The sequence below is a fragment of the Amblyomma maculatum genome, chromosome 2, assembly GCF_055883805.1.
Source record: "Amblyomma maculatum isolate TAMU_Amacu chromosome 2, ASM5588380v1, whole genome shotgun sequence".
NCBI lineage: Eukaryota > Metazoa > Arthropoda > Arachnida > Ixodida > Ixodidae > Amblyomma > Amblyomma maculatum.
This window is the reverse complement of record NC_139345.1, coordinates 50,916,276-50,929,552: the sequence shown is the minus strand read 5'-3', so window position 1 is coordinate 50,929,552 and position 13,277 is coordinate 50,916,276. Positions and strand designations below refer to the sequence as shown.

Below are 13,277 nucleotides of genomic sequence, written 5' to 3'. Positions count from 1 at the left end.
TACATGCAAAAAACACATTACATGCACATTACATGACACATTACATGCAAAAAACACAACTGATGGCTCTTGGCTAAATTCTGTCCCACAAGGGATATCTATCATACAGTGCAATTTAATATTGCAATAGTGCTGAATAGCCTCATATTCAGCAAGGAAAGTAGAGTTGGGGATAAGCAAGTAGCCCCATATACTACTTATTCTTAATATGGTCTTGGTGATACTACACACAGCTTTCTTTCCTGCCTATACTAGTTTCCAATTGACTGTCTCCTCCCCTCCTCTGTGTGCTTATGTGAACTATGCCACTGTGTCCCAAAAAGAAATGCAAACTGTAGGTAAGTGAAGAAAACAGAGAGACTAGTGCATCGTGCAACTCTGGTTTTCTTTTCGAAAGTGTTACATTTGCAGGCTTATAAACCAACATATGAGCAGAAGCACTAGCTTAATCAATACTAGTAAAACCACTGCTTAAGTTTGGCTTTTCAAAGTTCATAGAACAACGCATTACCTCCGAAAAACATTTCGACCCACCTTGTTAACTCTTCTCGCAAAGTGTTTGGCTCTGAAGAGTAGAATTTCACCTTCAAATGCAACGTGTAAGGAGGTCCAACTGAAAATAAGCAAATGGTTAGCCTGATGAACAAGTGCTTAAGGTTATACCTCTTGCTAAAGACAATGGAAGAAACCATAAGTATCAAACATTTATCACTCAAACATTGAAATGACTGCTTCAATTTGGTCAAACATAAAGGTGGAACTGGGTGAGCCAAAGTGAACTGCACAATGAAAAATGAAAGACATTGTTGCCCTCCATACAAAATCTGCTGTGTCAGTACATGTGTATCACATCACTCTGAAGAAAAGAATAAATACTGACATGGCAAATTTCTTCACATACTGCTTTACTTCACTGCCAACTGTAATGTTTGCAAATCCTAAAGCAAACTCTTCTGTCCCTCTAATACATTAATGACCTGCCACTTAACGTTTTAGTAAAGTTACGCTTTTATGCCGACAATTGTGTTTTATACTGAACCATTAAATCTCCAGTTGATCATGTTAGCCTTAACAATTCATTTGTCGATTTCAACTGGTCCAATACATGGCAAATGAATATCAACTTTGCTAAGACTGTAAGACTGTCATTTTTATGACGTCCGTGCCCTTACTTCTTCACATATTTATATAATACGGTCAACTTGCATAGAATGTACAAATACAGGTGTCTCGGTCTCCTACTAACACACATGTCTTGGTCAAAACACATTGATGTCATCTGTAATCAGGGCCTTAAAAGACTAGGATACTTACATCACATCTTTCGCGCTGCTCCAGAAGAAACTAATCTCCTGACATATAAAACACTCATTCACCCCATCCTCGAACACGCTTGTGTAGTTTGAAATCCATATAAACAGTGTGACATCAACAAACTAGAATCTGTACAGAAGAAGGCTGTGCATATTGTTTTCAGAAAATTCGATATGGATTTTTCCCCCTCTGCTTTTATTCCACAACTAGGCCTCAGTACACTTGCTGCACGTTGTCATCTTGAATGTCTCAAATTCATGTACACTTTAGTCCTTTCTCCTCACTTTTCTTCACTGCATAATTACCTCACATTTTCCAAACCTTCATCTACAGGGAGCCACAACGTCCTCAACATTTCCCCCTTTTTTGCGTGCACTAACGCTTTTAAGTAATTTTTTTCCTCATACCATTGAAGCTTGGAATTAAAGCTTTACCAGGCAACATTCACTCATTATCTTTAGAGGAATATTTAGCAACCTGTTCATAATATTGTATATTGACTTTCTGTGTTTCTTTGTTTTATAATGTACCCCCCCTCGTGCAATAGCCTCACTGAGGCAGCAGTATGTAAAAATAATAATAATAATAAATAATAAACTGCATAGTCTGTGGCCAGACGACCCTGAGTCATAAATGCGCAATAATAAGCAACTGCGCCAAAGATATTTGGTTTAAGGGCTGCAAAGCTAGTCAGCTGAACGTATAGCTTCACTTTAATTCTGATGCAAATAATTTCTCTGACACTTCAAGGTTTCTGCCAACACGCTATAGTAGGTGGAACTTGTGTTCAAAAGCAGCGCACTTTCTATGTGCATCCACACCTCTTGTTCTTAATTGTTAACAGACTATAACTGAATTAATGTAAAAATAACTTGTCATTAGGAAATCTAGTGGCCAGTCCACCCAAAAACAAGGACATAAGTTAATTTTGCCAAAAGCTAAGTGAGGAAACTACAGCAACTGAACTGAAATAATAAATTTTCCCACTGCTACTCGAGGTTCCAATGCTACCCTTAATTTGCAACAGAAAGAACTTGCACATATTACACATAGTGGTTCACTAGTGCAGTGCAGAGAAATGAATAGCATTTGCAAGGTGTCAGGAGTTCAGCAGCATATTTAGCTTTGCACAGCCTCGAAGACCCATTCAACTTTTTGAAGTTGAAACCATTCTCCGAATTGGAATAAAAATGATGAGATGTATTCAATCAATGTATTCATGCTTAATATACAAACTTATGAGCACTGAACCATTTTCAAGCAAAAGACTGAAGAATTTTTTCTTTTCTTTTTTTCTCGAGGCTGAAATGACACTTTTCCTTCCAGGGAAAGCAATATACACTGTCTTCATGCATGTTGAATGAGTTGCAAACATCAGAACACTCACTTGATGATACATGTTTCTTAAGCAGCATCTACATCTGATGAAGGATTTCTGCTTATTTTTTGGCAAGTATAGAATGTACTCCTATATTGACCCTACCGCAGCCAAATCTATGAGTGATTTTCAGGACACCCTTTGGTCCTTTCATGTCAGTTCTATATAACAAAACACAGCATACTTTTGAGCCTTTTGACTGCACTTCTACTAAGGGATAGAGTGAACTAATATGCTACATTCGGCATCATAATCTTCAAGTACAATGCATCTTAGGAGCATGCAAGCTTGAGATTATGTGAGAGACCAAAAGAACTTACTCTTGACCTGCTTCCGAACTTGCTTAGTGACATCAAGCCAGTGCTAGAAATATGACAATATAAAATGTGAATACTAGCAAACGTCATACACATCACATTGAAATTTGATTGTGGTAACAGCAGTGAAAACAAAAAATGAACGCATACAGTACCTGGACATGAAAAGGGTCTGTGAACTGCAAGCCAAAATAGTCCTTCTCAATCAAATCAATATGATAAAACACTTGCTCTAAGAGTACCGAGCCAAGGGCTTTTTTCTGAAAGAGAATTGAAACACAGAATGTTAATTCATATTATACCATCTTTCGTGCATCATAAAGGAACTGGTGCATACTGAAAGAGCAGCAAATAGCCAACCAAAAGTCTCAGAATTACCTAAAGAAGAACATTGCCAACTAAGCACAGCTTTAAATATACTGGAATAACTTCACAAAACAATTTTTTGCAGCTTATTTAATGCGTCACCATGGCTCAACCAGGTGGCCAATAGCCATCAGCGAATCTTCAGCTCCGCGCAAAATAGCGCAAATGAGTCACTCATTGAGAAAAGAAAATCGATATCGTATTGCGGCGCGCGAGAGGCGCGCCCACGCGCTGCAAGCTTATCGGTTGCACAAAGCACGAAGACGAAGCGGTGAAAAAAAAAAAAAAAAAAAAAAAAAAAAAAAAAAGCTTCCAGCATCGATGTCAAGTGTTTAGCAGAAACGACCAAATGTCCCTCAGCGGTTAACGTACTACACAGAAATTTCCGTACAATAAAACCGGCCTCTCGATATATCCCCACTGAAAACCGGCACCGGTCCGCGATCGCTTCAGTAAACAAGCAACAATGTGCGCGGTCTTCTGTTTTTCAATGCGAGCGGCAAAAGCAGCGGCGCAAATATGCGGGAGACGGGTGAGTAGCGCAACGCTGGAGAGTGCGCGAACGCGTGTGTTTAGCCGAGCACTACTGCTACCCGACCCAGCTGCTGTAGAGGCTGTCTCGCCAAGCTGTTGCGGCAACAGCGATGTGGCCGCGTCACGTGGCAACTGTGTTTCACAAAGCACATGCTTACGGTACGAATCCAAGCAAAGGATGTATTCTGACGCGCAAAACACGGGTGCCAAGATGAGTAACAATAATCTAACACCCATAATCTAATGACTTCAGGACACCCAATAGCACTCCAGAGCTACAACAAAACATCTACAAACCGGTGCTTTACCGATCACCGCACACCCGTTCGATCGCTTGCATGACGCGAGGATTACGGCGAACGCAAGCGCACCTGCCTCGCCAGGTGTTCGGTTTTTAAAAAGCGCGACTTCGGGAGAGGGAGCGTGGGAGCCTCGAATGCGGAGGGAGTCTTTTGATTGCTTGTTTATTTTCTGCTTTCCCCGCACACGATCACTTGGCTAGAACTTCGGGCTTTTCTGCCATCGCGCGCGCTCGCATCGGGGACTCGCTGCAAAACGGATGGTCACCTTGCAACAAAAATGCAGGAGACAACTAGCAAAAGAAGCAGCGAATGCGGCAGTGACACCAGCGTCGCTTGCCGTTGACAGAGGGGCGAAGTGCGGCAAAGAAATAAACCAACAGGAAGCATCCGGACAGGGGCAAGGAACGGGCATGTTTGCGGAGGAAAAAAAAAAAACCGAAAAGCGCAGACAGAAAGGCAACGAGGCCTAGCTCACCGGAACGTCGACGCTAAGGTCAGTGCCGTCCAGTAAGACCACTTTGCAGGGCAAGACATTCTTCGGGGACGGTGCGCCCCCCTTGTCGGCCCTTGTTTGCCGACTCCAGCGCTTGCTTAGAAAACGGAACATGTCGCGCGCAGGTATCCAATGCTTTGCCGTCCTAACCACACATCCAGCGCGCACATATCACAACCGGCGTCGTCGGCACGTCGGCCCGGCGCTGATCATCCGAACGAAGGAACCACCACAGCGACCACGACACGGGAAGCAGCACAACACCGTGACCCCATCAAGAACCGAACGCACACGCAAGGCGCACACTCCACCCCAAGGCACCACGGAGGCGACGGCGACTGCTGCTGCTGCTCGCGCTGCTGCCGCTTTCCACCGGAGACGGCGCTTGCGGCGCTTCGGCAATCCGGCGGCAGCAAACCTGCCTGCGTCCCCGCGTCGCTGCAAGCTTTGCTCGCTTGCTTTTCGCGTGCTTTCGGCGGCGGCAACGGAAAAGCGGCGCATGCGCCGTGGGCCCGCGCAAACCGGAATTTGATGGAGTTAGCGTTCCTTTTTCTCTACGTTTGCTTTCCGTTCGCGCGATGGTCAGGCGGGCGGCGGGCGCGCTGCCGCTGGACACCGCGTCTCTCTGCAACGAGACGTTTATTATATGCCCTTCTCACTGCCCTCGCGGTTTGCATTTGAATTTTGTGCGGTCTGCGTCCTCCACTTGTTCTCCCATCTTACAGCTGATGCCCCATGATGCAGCGATCCGTGTCAAGATGCAAGCTCTTAGGTGCATCGCGAAACAAAGGCGGCAAGGGATGTCGTCTAGCGGTCTTGGCTTGAAAGGAAGGTACTTTTGTTGTGTCTTGCACGGCGCTAAAATGAACAATGCTCTATGCATCATTAGACAAATATCATCCGGTACAAATCGTGACATGACGCTGCATGCCATGTCGTACACTGTACGTACATGATAAGCTGCAGCTTGCGTTTGTGATGCGTTTCGCAAATATCTTCCGACAAATCGAACTAAGCAAACAAGGGTGAAATTAAGCAAAATTTACCAGAAGAAAACTCATCTGCTCGAAGTTAGCAGACGAGAAGGCTTTATTACACTTACTCTTACAAGATATGTATAGTTAATAAAATAGTTGGTTCATAGAAAGGGAAAGGCGCAGTATCTGTCACACTTGCTCTGTGGACGCCTGAACTAAGGGAAGGGAGGAAGGTGGGAGTGAAAGTGGAAAGGGAGAAAGTGGAGCCGTTGTGGAGGGCTACGGAGTAATTTCGACCACCTGGGGATCTTTAACGTGCTCTGACATCGCACTCCCCTGATGGGCCTGGGGCAGGTAGGTCACCGCTGTTTGCGGTGAGGGCTAGTCTGCCACCGAATTTTTATCTGTTGTAGGCCGTCATTGCACCCGCCACCGCTTCGGTGATGGACGAAGGCTGTTGTTGCGGCGCGCGTCTTTCTTTCCCGCTTCCTTTTCTTTCTTCTCTATTTTCTCTTCTGTCTGCACGAGGCAGCGGAGGTGGCTCAGCTACAGAGCCAGTAGCAGGCCCGTGGATTTTCTTTTCCTTCTTCCTACAGCCACAACAACAACGACATCGCACAGCACATGGACGCCACTTCGTTTCGCCTCCATCGAAACGCAGCCGCCGTGGTGGAGGCAAAACAACCGTCTCATGTGCACTTCTTCGTGACCACTTTGCTCTCTCTTGCCTCCGAAGTCATTCGAGCCAGGCTGCGGCTGCTATCTTTGAATGCAGGTCAAATAAAGATAAACATCGATTTAAGGCATCGGTGCAAACCCATGGCACTAACTCGGGTTTCGACCGTGTAGGTCATCGAAATTATCCCGGAGATTCCTGACTATATCTAAGCTCGTAATGTTGCTTGCGCCAGCATGTGAAAATAGCGAGACATAAAGCGACAAGTCCGTGCATAGTAAGTCGAAGGAAACCGAACAAGGGTTGCAGGGAACCTCAGTCTGCTAGCCACCGTTTCGACACTGACTTGCCGTCATCTGGGCAGCGCGGTCATCACTGGCAGGGCTTGCATACCGGTTGCAAAGCCTATATAAACACAACCAGTGGTGACCATGCTTCCCAGGCGAAGGCAAGTCCAAGTGTCGAGATGTTGGCTAGCGGACTGAGGCTCCTCAACCCTTTTTCGGTGTTCGTTGACTTTGCGTATCCATAATCTACACCTACAGTTCTAGTCAAGTCACTGGTAAGTTGTCCAAACTGTGCTACCATTGATATTAAATTGGGTTCAGAAGATTTTAACCATAATTAAAATTATGTAGTTCAAATTGAGTGGCGCAGTGGTGTGGGTAGAAATAAGTTCACTCGCTTTATTTGTACTCTGCTCTAACGCTTGCGGACCAGTTCACTTCTGGGAGCGCGAATATCTCCATGTCTGTCGCAAAGGCCCGTTATCGCCTTCTTGTGCGCCCTCACATTTTGCCCCTCAGGTAGACAAGATCGTTTCCTCACACGCATTTGTCTGGGCTGATAAGTGCAATCTCTGTTGTGCCGTTTCCTTTCTTTTTTTTTTTCTTGGTGACCTGCATGTGTTACATTTTGTGGGCGATAGCGTCAAAGTCGTTCTTGAGGAGACGTCTGCGGAAATCGTGTAATAAATATCGGGGTAAAATAGCTCCATAATTTGTCACATATACAGGCTAATTTGCTTTCCTTAACTTTAGTTGTTTCAGACTCTGGAAGAAAAACGTAACTAACCTATCCTAACTCGCTTGTTACATATACAGGCTAATTTGCTTTCCTTAATTTTAGTTGTTTCAGACTCTGCAAGAAAAACCTAACTAACCTATCCTAACTCGCTTTCTCACCCGTCCTGGTGGGGCGTCAAAGTGCGAAAAACTGGAGATAGTATCATATAAAACGATTATAATGGTTGATTAAATTTTAATGGGTGGAAGTGTTTAGAATAATTATTTACGTGTCTCGAGTCTTATATCGCATGGAACACAGTTGAAAACTTTAATGGCAGGAGTCTGTGTATACAGCCCTTTTGCTCGCAACAAGCTTGTGCTTCATGACATCCATCCGTCTTATGTAATTCACCACTCAACCTTCCTGATTCCAAACAGCGCACGCAAGTCGCTGCCTGCCTGTCTACCCGCCCGATCGAAACGATTAGCGCAAAATATGTTGGCACAAATTTATCGAGACTATCCAGCGCGCCCGAAGCCGAGGAGCCGAGGTACCATCTCAAGGTTGTCTCGACATCCGCAGTGGGGTGTCAACTCAATCAGCGCGCCTGGCGCCTTCAAGAATCAAATCCATTTAGAGTAAAGTACACTGATGAATCATCGCAGGGGACCACCATTCGTAGACGGCCACGCGCTCCATAACAAAGGAGCTGCAAAATATACTTAGTGAAGCGGCCAACAGCGATACGGTACACGAAGAGGTCATGCATCCAACTACGCGTATTCCGAAGTGCCATAAAAGGCTCTCGTACAGGTCGACATGCAATAGACAGACCCGGCTAATAGAATAGAAACGCGACAAAATAGCCCGTTAGGTGCAACGTCAAGCTACATAACTAACGCATATTGCTTTGCTTGTCGTAATGCCGCACTTTGTTGCGTATTTGCAATTTCAGTATTTTCGCCATTTCTCTCTTTGGAAAAGGTGACTTGACGCGTGGTGCTTTCTTTATTTCTTGTTAAGTCTAGATTTAAGGTAATGTATTCCCTCGAGCATTATAATTTAGTCCAAGGAGCTGCTTGCAGGCTGAGAACCAAGCTGCATCAATGAGCCGCACTACATTTCTTCCCGTAATCGGTTCTGGGGGTCTGCAAGAATGCTTAGCTGATGCCGGTTTTTCACAGACGTTTCCATAGGACCGGACGTTTCAAGAGCTATATTGCAACCACGTTAAAGACGAGGCCGGGTCGTTACGATCACTTAGTCACTGGCTGATACCCGCCGCCGCGAAAGTGCTGAATGAGAACAAAGGAAATATGATAGCGGTGGTGCAGAAATAGAGCAGGCGGCGCAAACGGATGCCCAGCACGCAAACTCAGCAACATGCATGCGTTCGTGTGTTTGCGCAAACCGCAACGACCTTGCTACGTGTACCGTAGCAATAAAAGAAACGGCTCTCCACCCCTTAGGTTTATGCTTACTCAGGCCCGTTGGCCCGGTCGCGCACGTCATTCGAGCTGCTGCTGCTGCATCTTTACATGCCGTCTCGGGACGTCGTCGAGAACGTCCCCGCTTGTTCCTCGTTGGCGGCCGCGATTTCCGAACACCCTCGAGCACCTCGAGCACAAACAAACGGCCGGCTATCGAGGACACCACACAGGTAGGGGGAAATCTTATCTGGAGAAACAGCGCGTTTACCCACGCCCGCTGTGTATTAGCCTCCTTCTTCCCTCCTCCTCCTCCAAGGCACCTGCAACGCGGCGTCTGAATGCGTCAAAATGTTCTTTCTTTCTTTCTTTCTTTCTTTCTTTCTTTCTTTCTTTCTTTCTTTCTTTCTTTCTTTCTTTCTTTCTCCTCGTCCCATTGCGGCCTATTGTCTAGCGGAGAGTGGCCAGCGCGGAAGTAACCGCCTCCGCGTGCGTCGATAACGGTGCTAGGCGTCGTCTTGTGCACGCGAGCGTGGCATCATCGGACGTCCCGTGCGAGGAGAGCACTTTCAAACGCTTCTACAAGCCCGCATCCAGCGGCTGGACCGTGTGTGAAATCTTTAAACGCGCTCTGTGTTACGCCGGGACCGACTCGCAAAGGATCGTCGTTGAACGGACGTCCTCCTCCTCCGCGCATCTTCCTCAACACCACGACGTGTTGTTATTGTCCCGCTGCAGGTCGCCCCCCCTCCTCACCTTCCCCGAAGCCGACCTACCCCGCCTGTACGTCCCCCTTTCCCCGCTTCTTTCGGCGGTCGCCCAGAAGTTCTACTCGTTGCTATTGTTGTGGTTGTCCGAAGACGGGCTCCTGCTGCTCCGCCTGCGCAACATAATTTTCCCTGCAGCTCTCTCTGTATAGTTCGTGTGCGAAAGGGGAGAGGGCACAAAAGAGTCTCTATTGAGCAGAGCACTGTTTGAGCACCCGTTCTCTCTCTGCATTGGTCTCTCTTCTTTCTTCGGTTGTTCGTGGGAACTGGCCGCTACCGTTTTATTTACGCTACAGCCTTTAGTTTCGTATTTATTTCTTTTCATCTGTTGCTGTACCCTCTCACAGTCGTTTTTCGAGCGTGTGTGCGTGTGTACACAGGTGCAGGATCGTCATTGTTCATAATGAGCATGCGAAACTCTTCTTTTCGATTTCCCGTAGCAGCGGAGTCCACATTCCAAGGTGCAGACAGGGGTCGACGGTGGCGCTTCATTATCGCCTTCCCTTGTTTCTTTTGTTCTTGCCGTCTTCTTTGCAGGCAGAGCTAGGTCACGGCGTTAAGGGGTCTTCCTCGGGCGAGGATATTGTCATGCAAATTGCCTCTGTTGGACGACGCCGGGGTTGGAAGAAAAGTAGGGAACATATATGCTGTTTTGGTTGCATGTGAATACCTATTCCTTACTCCTTTAATCTCTGCACTACGGCCCGGAGAATATGGGATGATTGCTGCTCTCAATAGTGAGCATTCTTTTTGTTGTTTTTGTTTGGTGCTGTTGGTGTTTTGTTGTTGTTAAACTGACTGAGGACGTCGGGGGGTCACCGAAGAGAGTTGGTCGGCAGCGCAGACTTCTGCAGTAATCCAGAGGCGTTACCCTTTAGAACCAATAGCCAACAGGTAAAAATATGCAGTCCAAAGCATAAAAAAAGAAAGACTAGCAGCTGCCTCGCCACTTATGCGGGCATGTGGTAATGTTACCATCTGACGAAGCATGCATGTTCCAATATACTTTTCAGCAATCAGCAGGTGTGGCTGTGTCGAAATAAAATTTTCAAAATGAAATGCGTAATATGTTCCAGGTTCAACAGTCAACGAGCTAGAATGCGCACGCTTTCCTGTGTATCGTCTTCCCGTAAACATGCTTGTGTTGGCGGTTATCGACGCCGAGTTTGGCACACGCACACATATGCGCGCGAACACGCTTGCGAGTACACGTACACGAAGCGCTCACTTTTGTACACACACGGAGGCGGCCGCCTGTGTGTTTACATTTCACCTTGGAGCTGCGTTCACCGGAGCGGATCATCGCTGCTGCCGTCACTCCTTCCTTGTCGATCGGCGACCCTACTGTGTACTGTGTCGCCGCTGAGCTACAGACGAACGGTTCTTATGTGTTTGCACCCTTAGCTCTGTTGTGGTGACGTCGCAACTCTTGCTTTCTCTGCAGAAGTCACTTGGCGTAGAGGCCGCCAATTTGTTGTTCACAGCGCAGCTTCAGAGGTGCGGGCCACAGCGGGCAGCGATTAGCCGATTAGACACAGTGAGTTAACTTTCTATAGTTTAGACTTTCTCTGTTCTGCATGCACGCTAGCGTGGTAGGCACTTAAGGTCGTGTTTTTCTGCCGTACGTGGTGCATCGAGCGGTTAAGTTTAGATGCAAGGGTTGATGACGCGCCATTATGCTGTGTGACGTTAGCTAACGTTAGCTACATATCTGTACTGCGGTTACGTTGCTGTTATGTTCAACGGGTTTTGTACTGCTCTTTGCGCTATCATGTATCAGCCGCTGATAAATGACGCAGACCGGCACCGAGTATCAAACGGACAAGCTATGAAAATATGCTGACACAGACGCTCGGCTAACGGTACGCTTTATTTCAGGCGTAAAGGTGTACACGAAAGGGAGGAACGCGGCTTGCGCAAAAGAAAAATAATAATAATAAATAAAGAAATGAGCAGATGTTAAATGAGCTCGAGCTTCGGAGCCGGTCACAACACGCGCGCAGCGCCTTTACCAACTGCCTATGACGTGCCACCTGTGAGTCACGCGACAGCACTATTCGCTTCTAAAAGCGAAAAATGATTTACAGGCTGAACGCGAGCAAACCAAATGATGCTCTGGTTTGTTTTGTTTTCAAAGGAATAATTATTGTGCCCATCAGTTTGGGCAGACCCATTACAAAGTTGACATTTCCATGCAGTCTGCAAAAGTACCTGAAGTAGACTGGCCTTTTATCGTTGGAGAAAGTGACGCGTAGGCGGCTGGCTAATTTTGACTCATATCGGGCATTCTTTGGCCTCTATTAATGTTAGTCTATATTCTTTTTTTTTTTTCGCTATATATGAGACCGCGGAGTAGTATAGCTCCGTCCAGTCAGAATAATGGCTGGAGGGAAAAAGTGAGATATGTGTTACGTACATTATTAACGTAGTAGTTTAGAATGCTGGGCAATGTGCACGAACCAAAAGATGTATACTAAAAAGTAAGTGTACAAAATCTTAAAAAGAATAATAATGTTTTGCTGGCGTGTTGACTGGTGAACAGTATTCATCGGTGCAGCAAGGAATTGTGCAAGACTAACTCTTGTAAAGCTTGGCTGCTACTTTTGGCTGCTGCACTTGATTGGAAAAGACTGCTACAATGCACTTGAGATAAAACCAAAGAGAGGAAAAAATGCCGGTGTAAAATTGGCACACACAGGCCCGCATGCGCTCGAGCCGCGCGGTTACAGTCCAGAAGATATGCCAAGTGGTTGCACTCGGGGAACACCACAAAACTTCAGAACGCACATAAGCACGGGAGAGTGGGCACGTGCACATCGATTCTATAGTTTTCGGTAGTTCCCGATCCGGTATTTTGACATAGAAAAACATTTCTTGATTTGAAAGATGCTTTCACATCCAGCAAATATTGCCAATAGCCCAAGCAGTATGAACCATGGGCGCATGCCCTACATTGGATTAGTGCTACATTGCCCACGCACCGATTGTTTGTGCTGCGTGGGAGGTCCTTTTTTCAATCAAGTGAATATTCTGTCAACGGAAGAAACATTTTTCGATCAAGGCACTGTGTGTTACGGACAATGAACTGTACCGGAGACTACGATTGTGCAGCTGTGTGCTCTCTCGTGCATATGTGAGATAGATGCGACGCTTCGTGCTGCACCACTTTTTCCTTTTTTTTTTTTTTCCAGCCCGATATATAGAATCAGCCTGTTTCCAACCCCTATAAATACCGGTCTAGAACCGTCACGTACCACTCTCGTGAAGAGTGGTCACAAGAAACATCGGTAAAGCCTGTTAAGCGCCACTCTATGTGCCCCTATGTTTACCACATACGTACAACCTTGCGCAAAAGTGGAGAAACCACGCGTTTTCGCAAAAGTGCACGCCAGCTTTTTCTAGCGAAGTGGTTATTTGTAAGCTATGCATAAGCAGAGTCCTTTAATGCTTTTTACGGCATAAGTTAGCCTCACTAATATATGCTTACCATCTTGCCCAAGCAAATTATTCAGGTGCATCTTTTTATACAGAATTATAATAATTGCCGCGGTTCGCGTGGTCTCTCTCCACTTTTGCGCAGGGAACATGGGTGTGTGTGTGTGTGTGTGTGTGTGTGTGTGTGTGTGTGTGTGTGTGTGTGTGTGTGTGTGTGTGTGTGTGTGTGTGTGTGTGTGTGTGTGTGTGTGTGTGTGTGTGTGTGTGTGTGTGTGTGTGTGTG

General features: G+C 46.3%; 1 protein-coding gene across 2 annotated transcripts in view; it reads right to left on the bottom strand.

Annotated features, from left to right (window-relative positions):
• The window catches only part of yrt (erythrocyte membrane protein band 4.1-like yurt), a 37,450-nt gene extending 32,299 nt beyond the window's left edge, over positions 1–5,151 (bottom strand). Inside the window, exons 1-4 of one of the 2 annotated variants that reach the window (XM_084594105.1) lie at positions 4,687–5,151; positions 3,165–3,269; positions 3,013–3,055; positions 535–613 (exon numbers count right to left, since the gene is read on the bottom strand). In XM_084594105.1, the coding sequence (XP_084450231.1) occupies positions 535–613; positions 3,013–3,055; positions 3,165–3,269; positions 4,687–4,818 (359 nt within the window). In that variant the 5' untranslated portion in view covers positions 4,819–5,151. The remainder of the gene's footprint in view (positions 1–534; positions 614–3,012; positions 3,056–3,164; positions 3,270–4,686) is intronic. The other variant, XM_084594106.1, reaches the window with a different exon arrangement.
• Between the last annotated feature and the right edge of the window lie 8,126 nt (positions 5,152–13,277).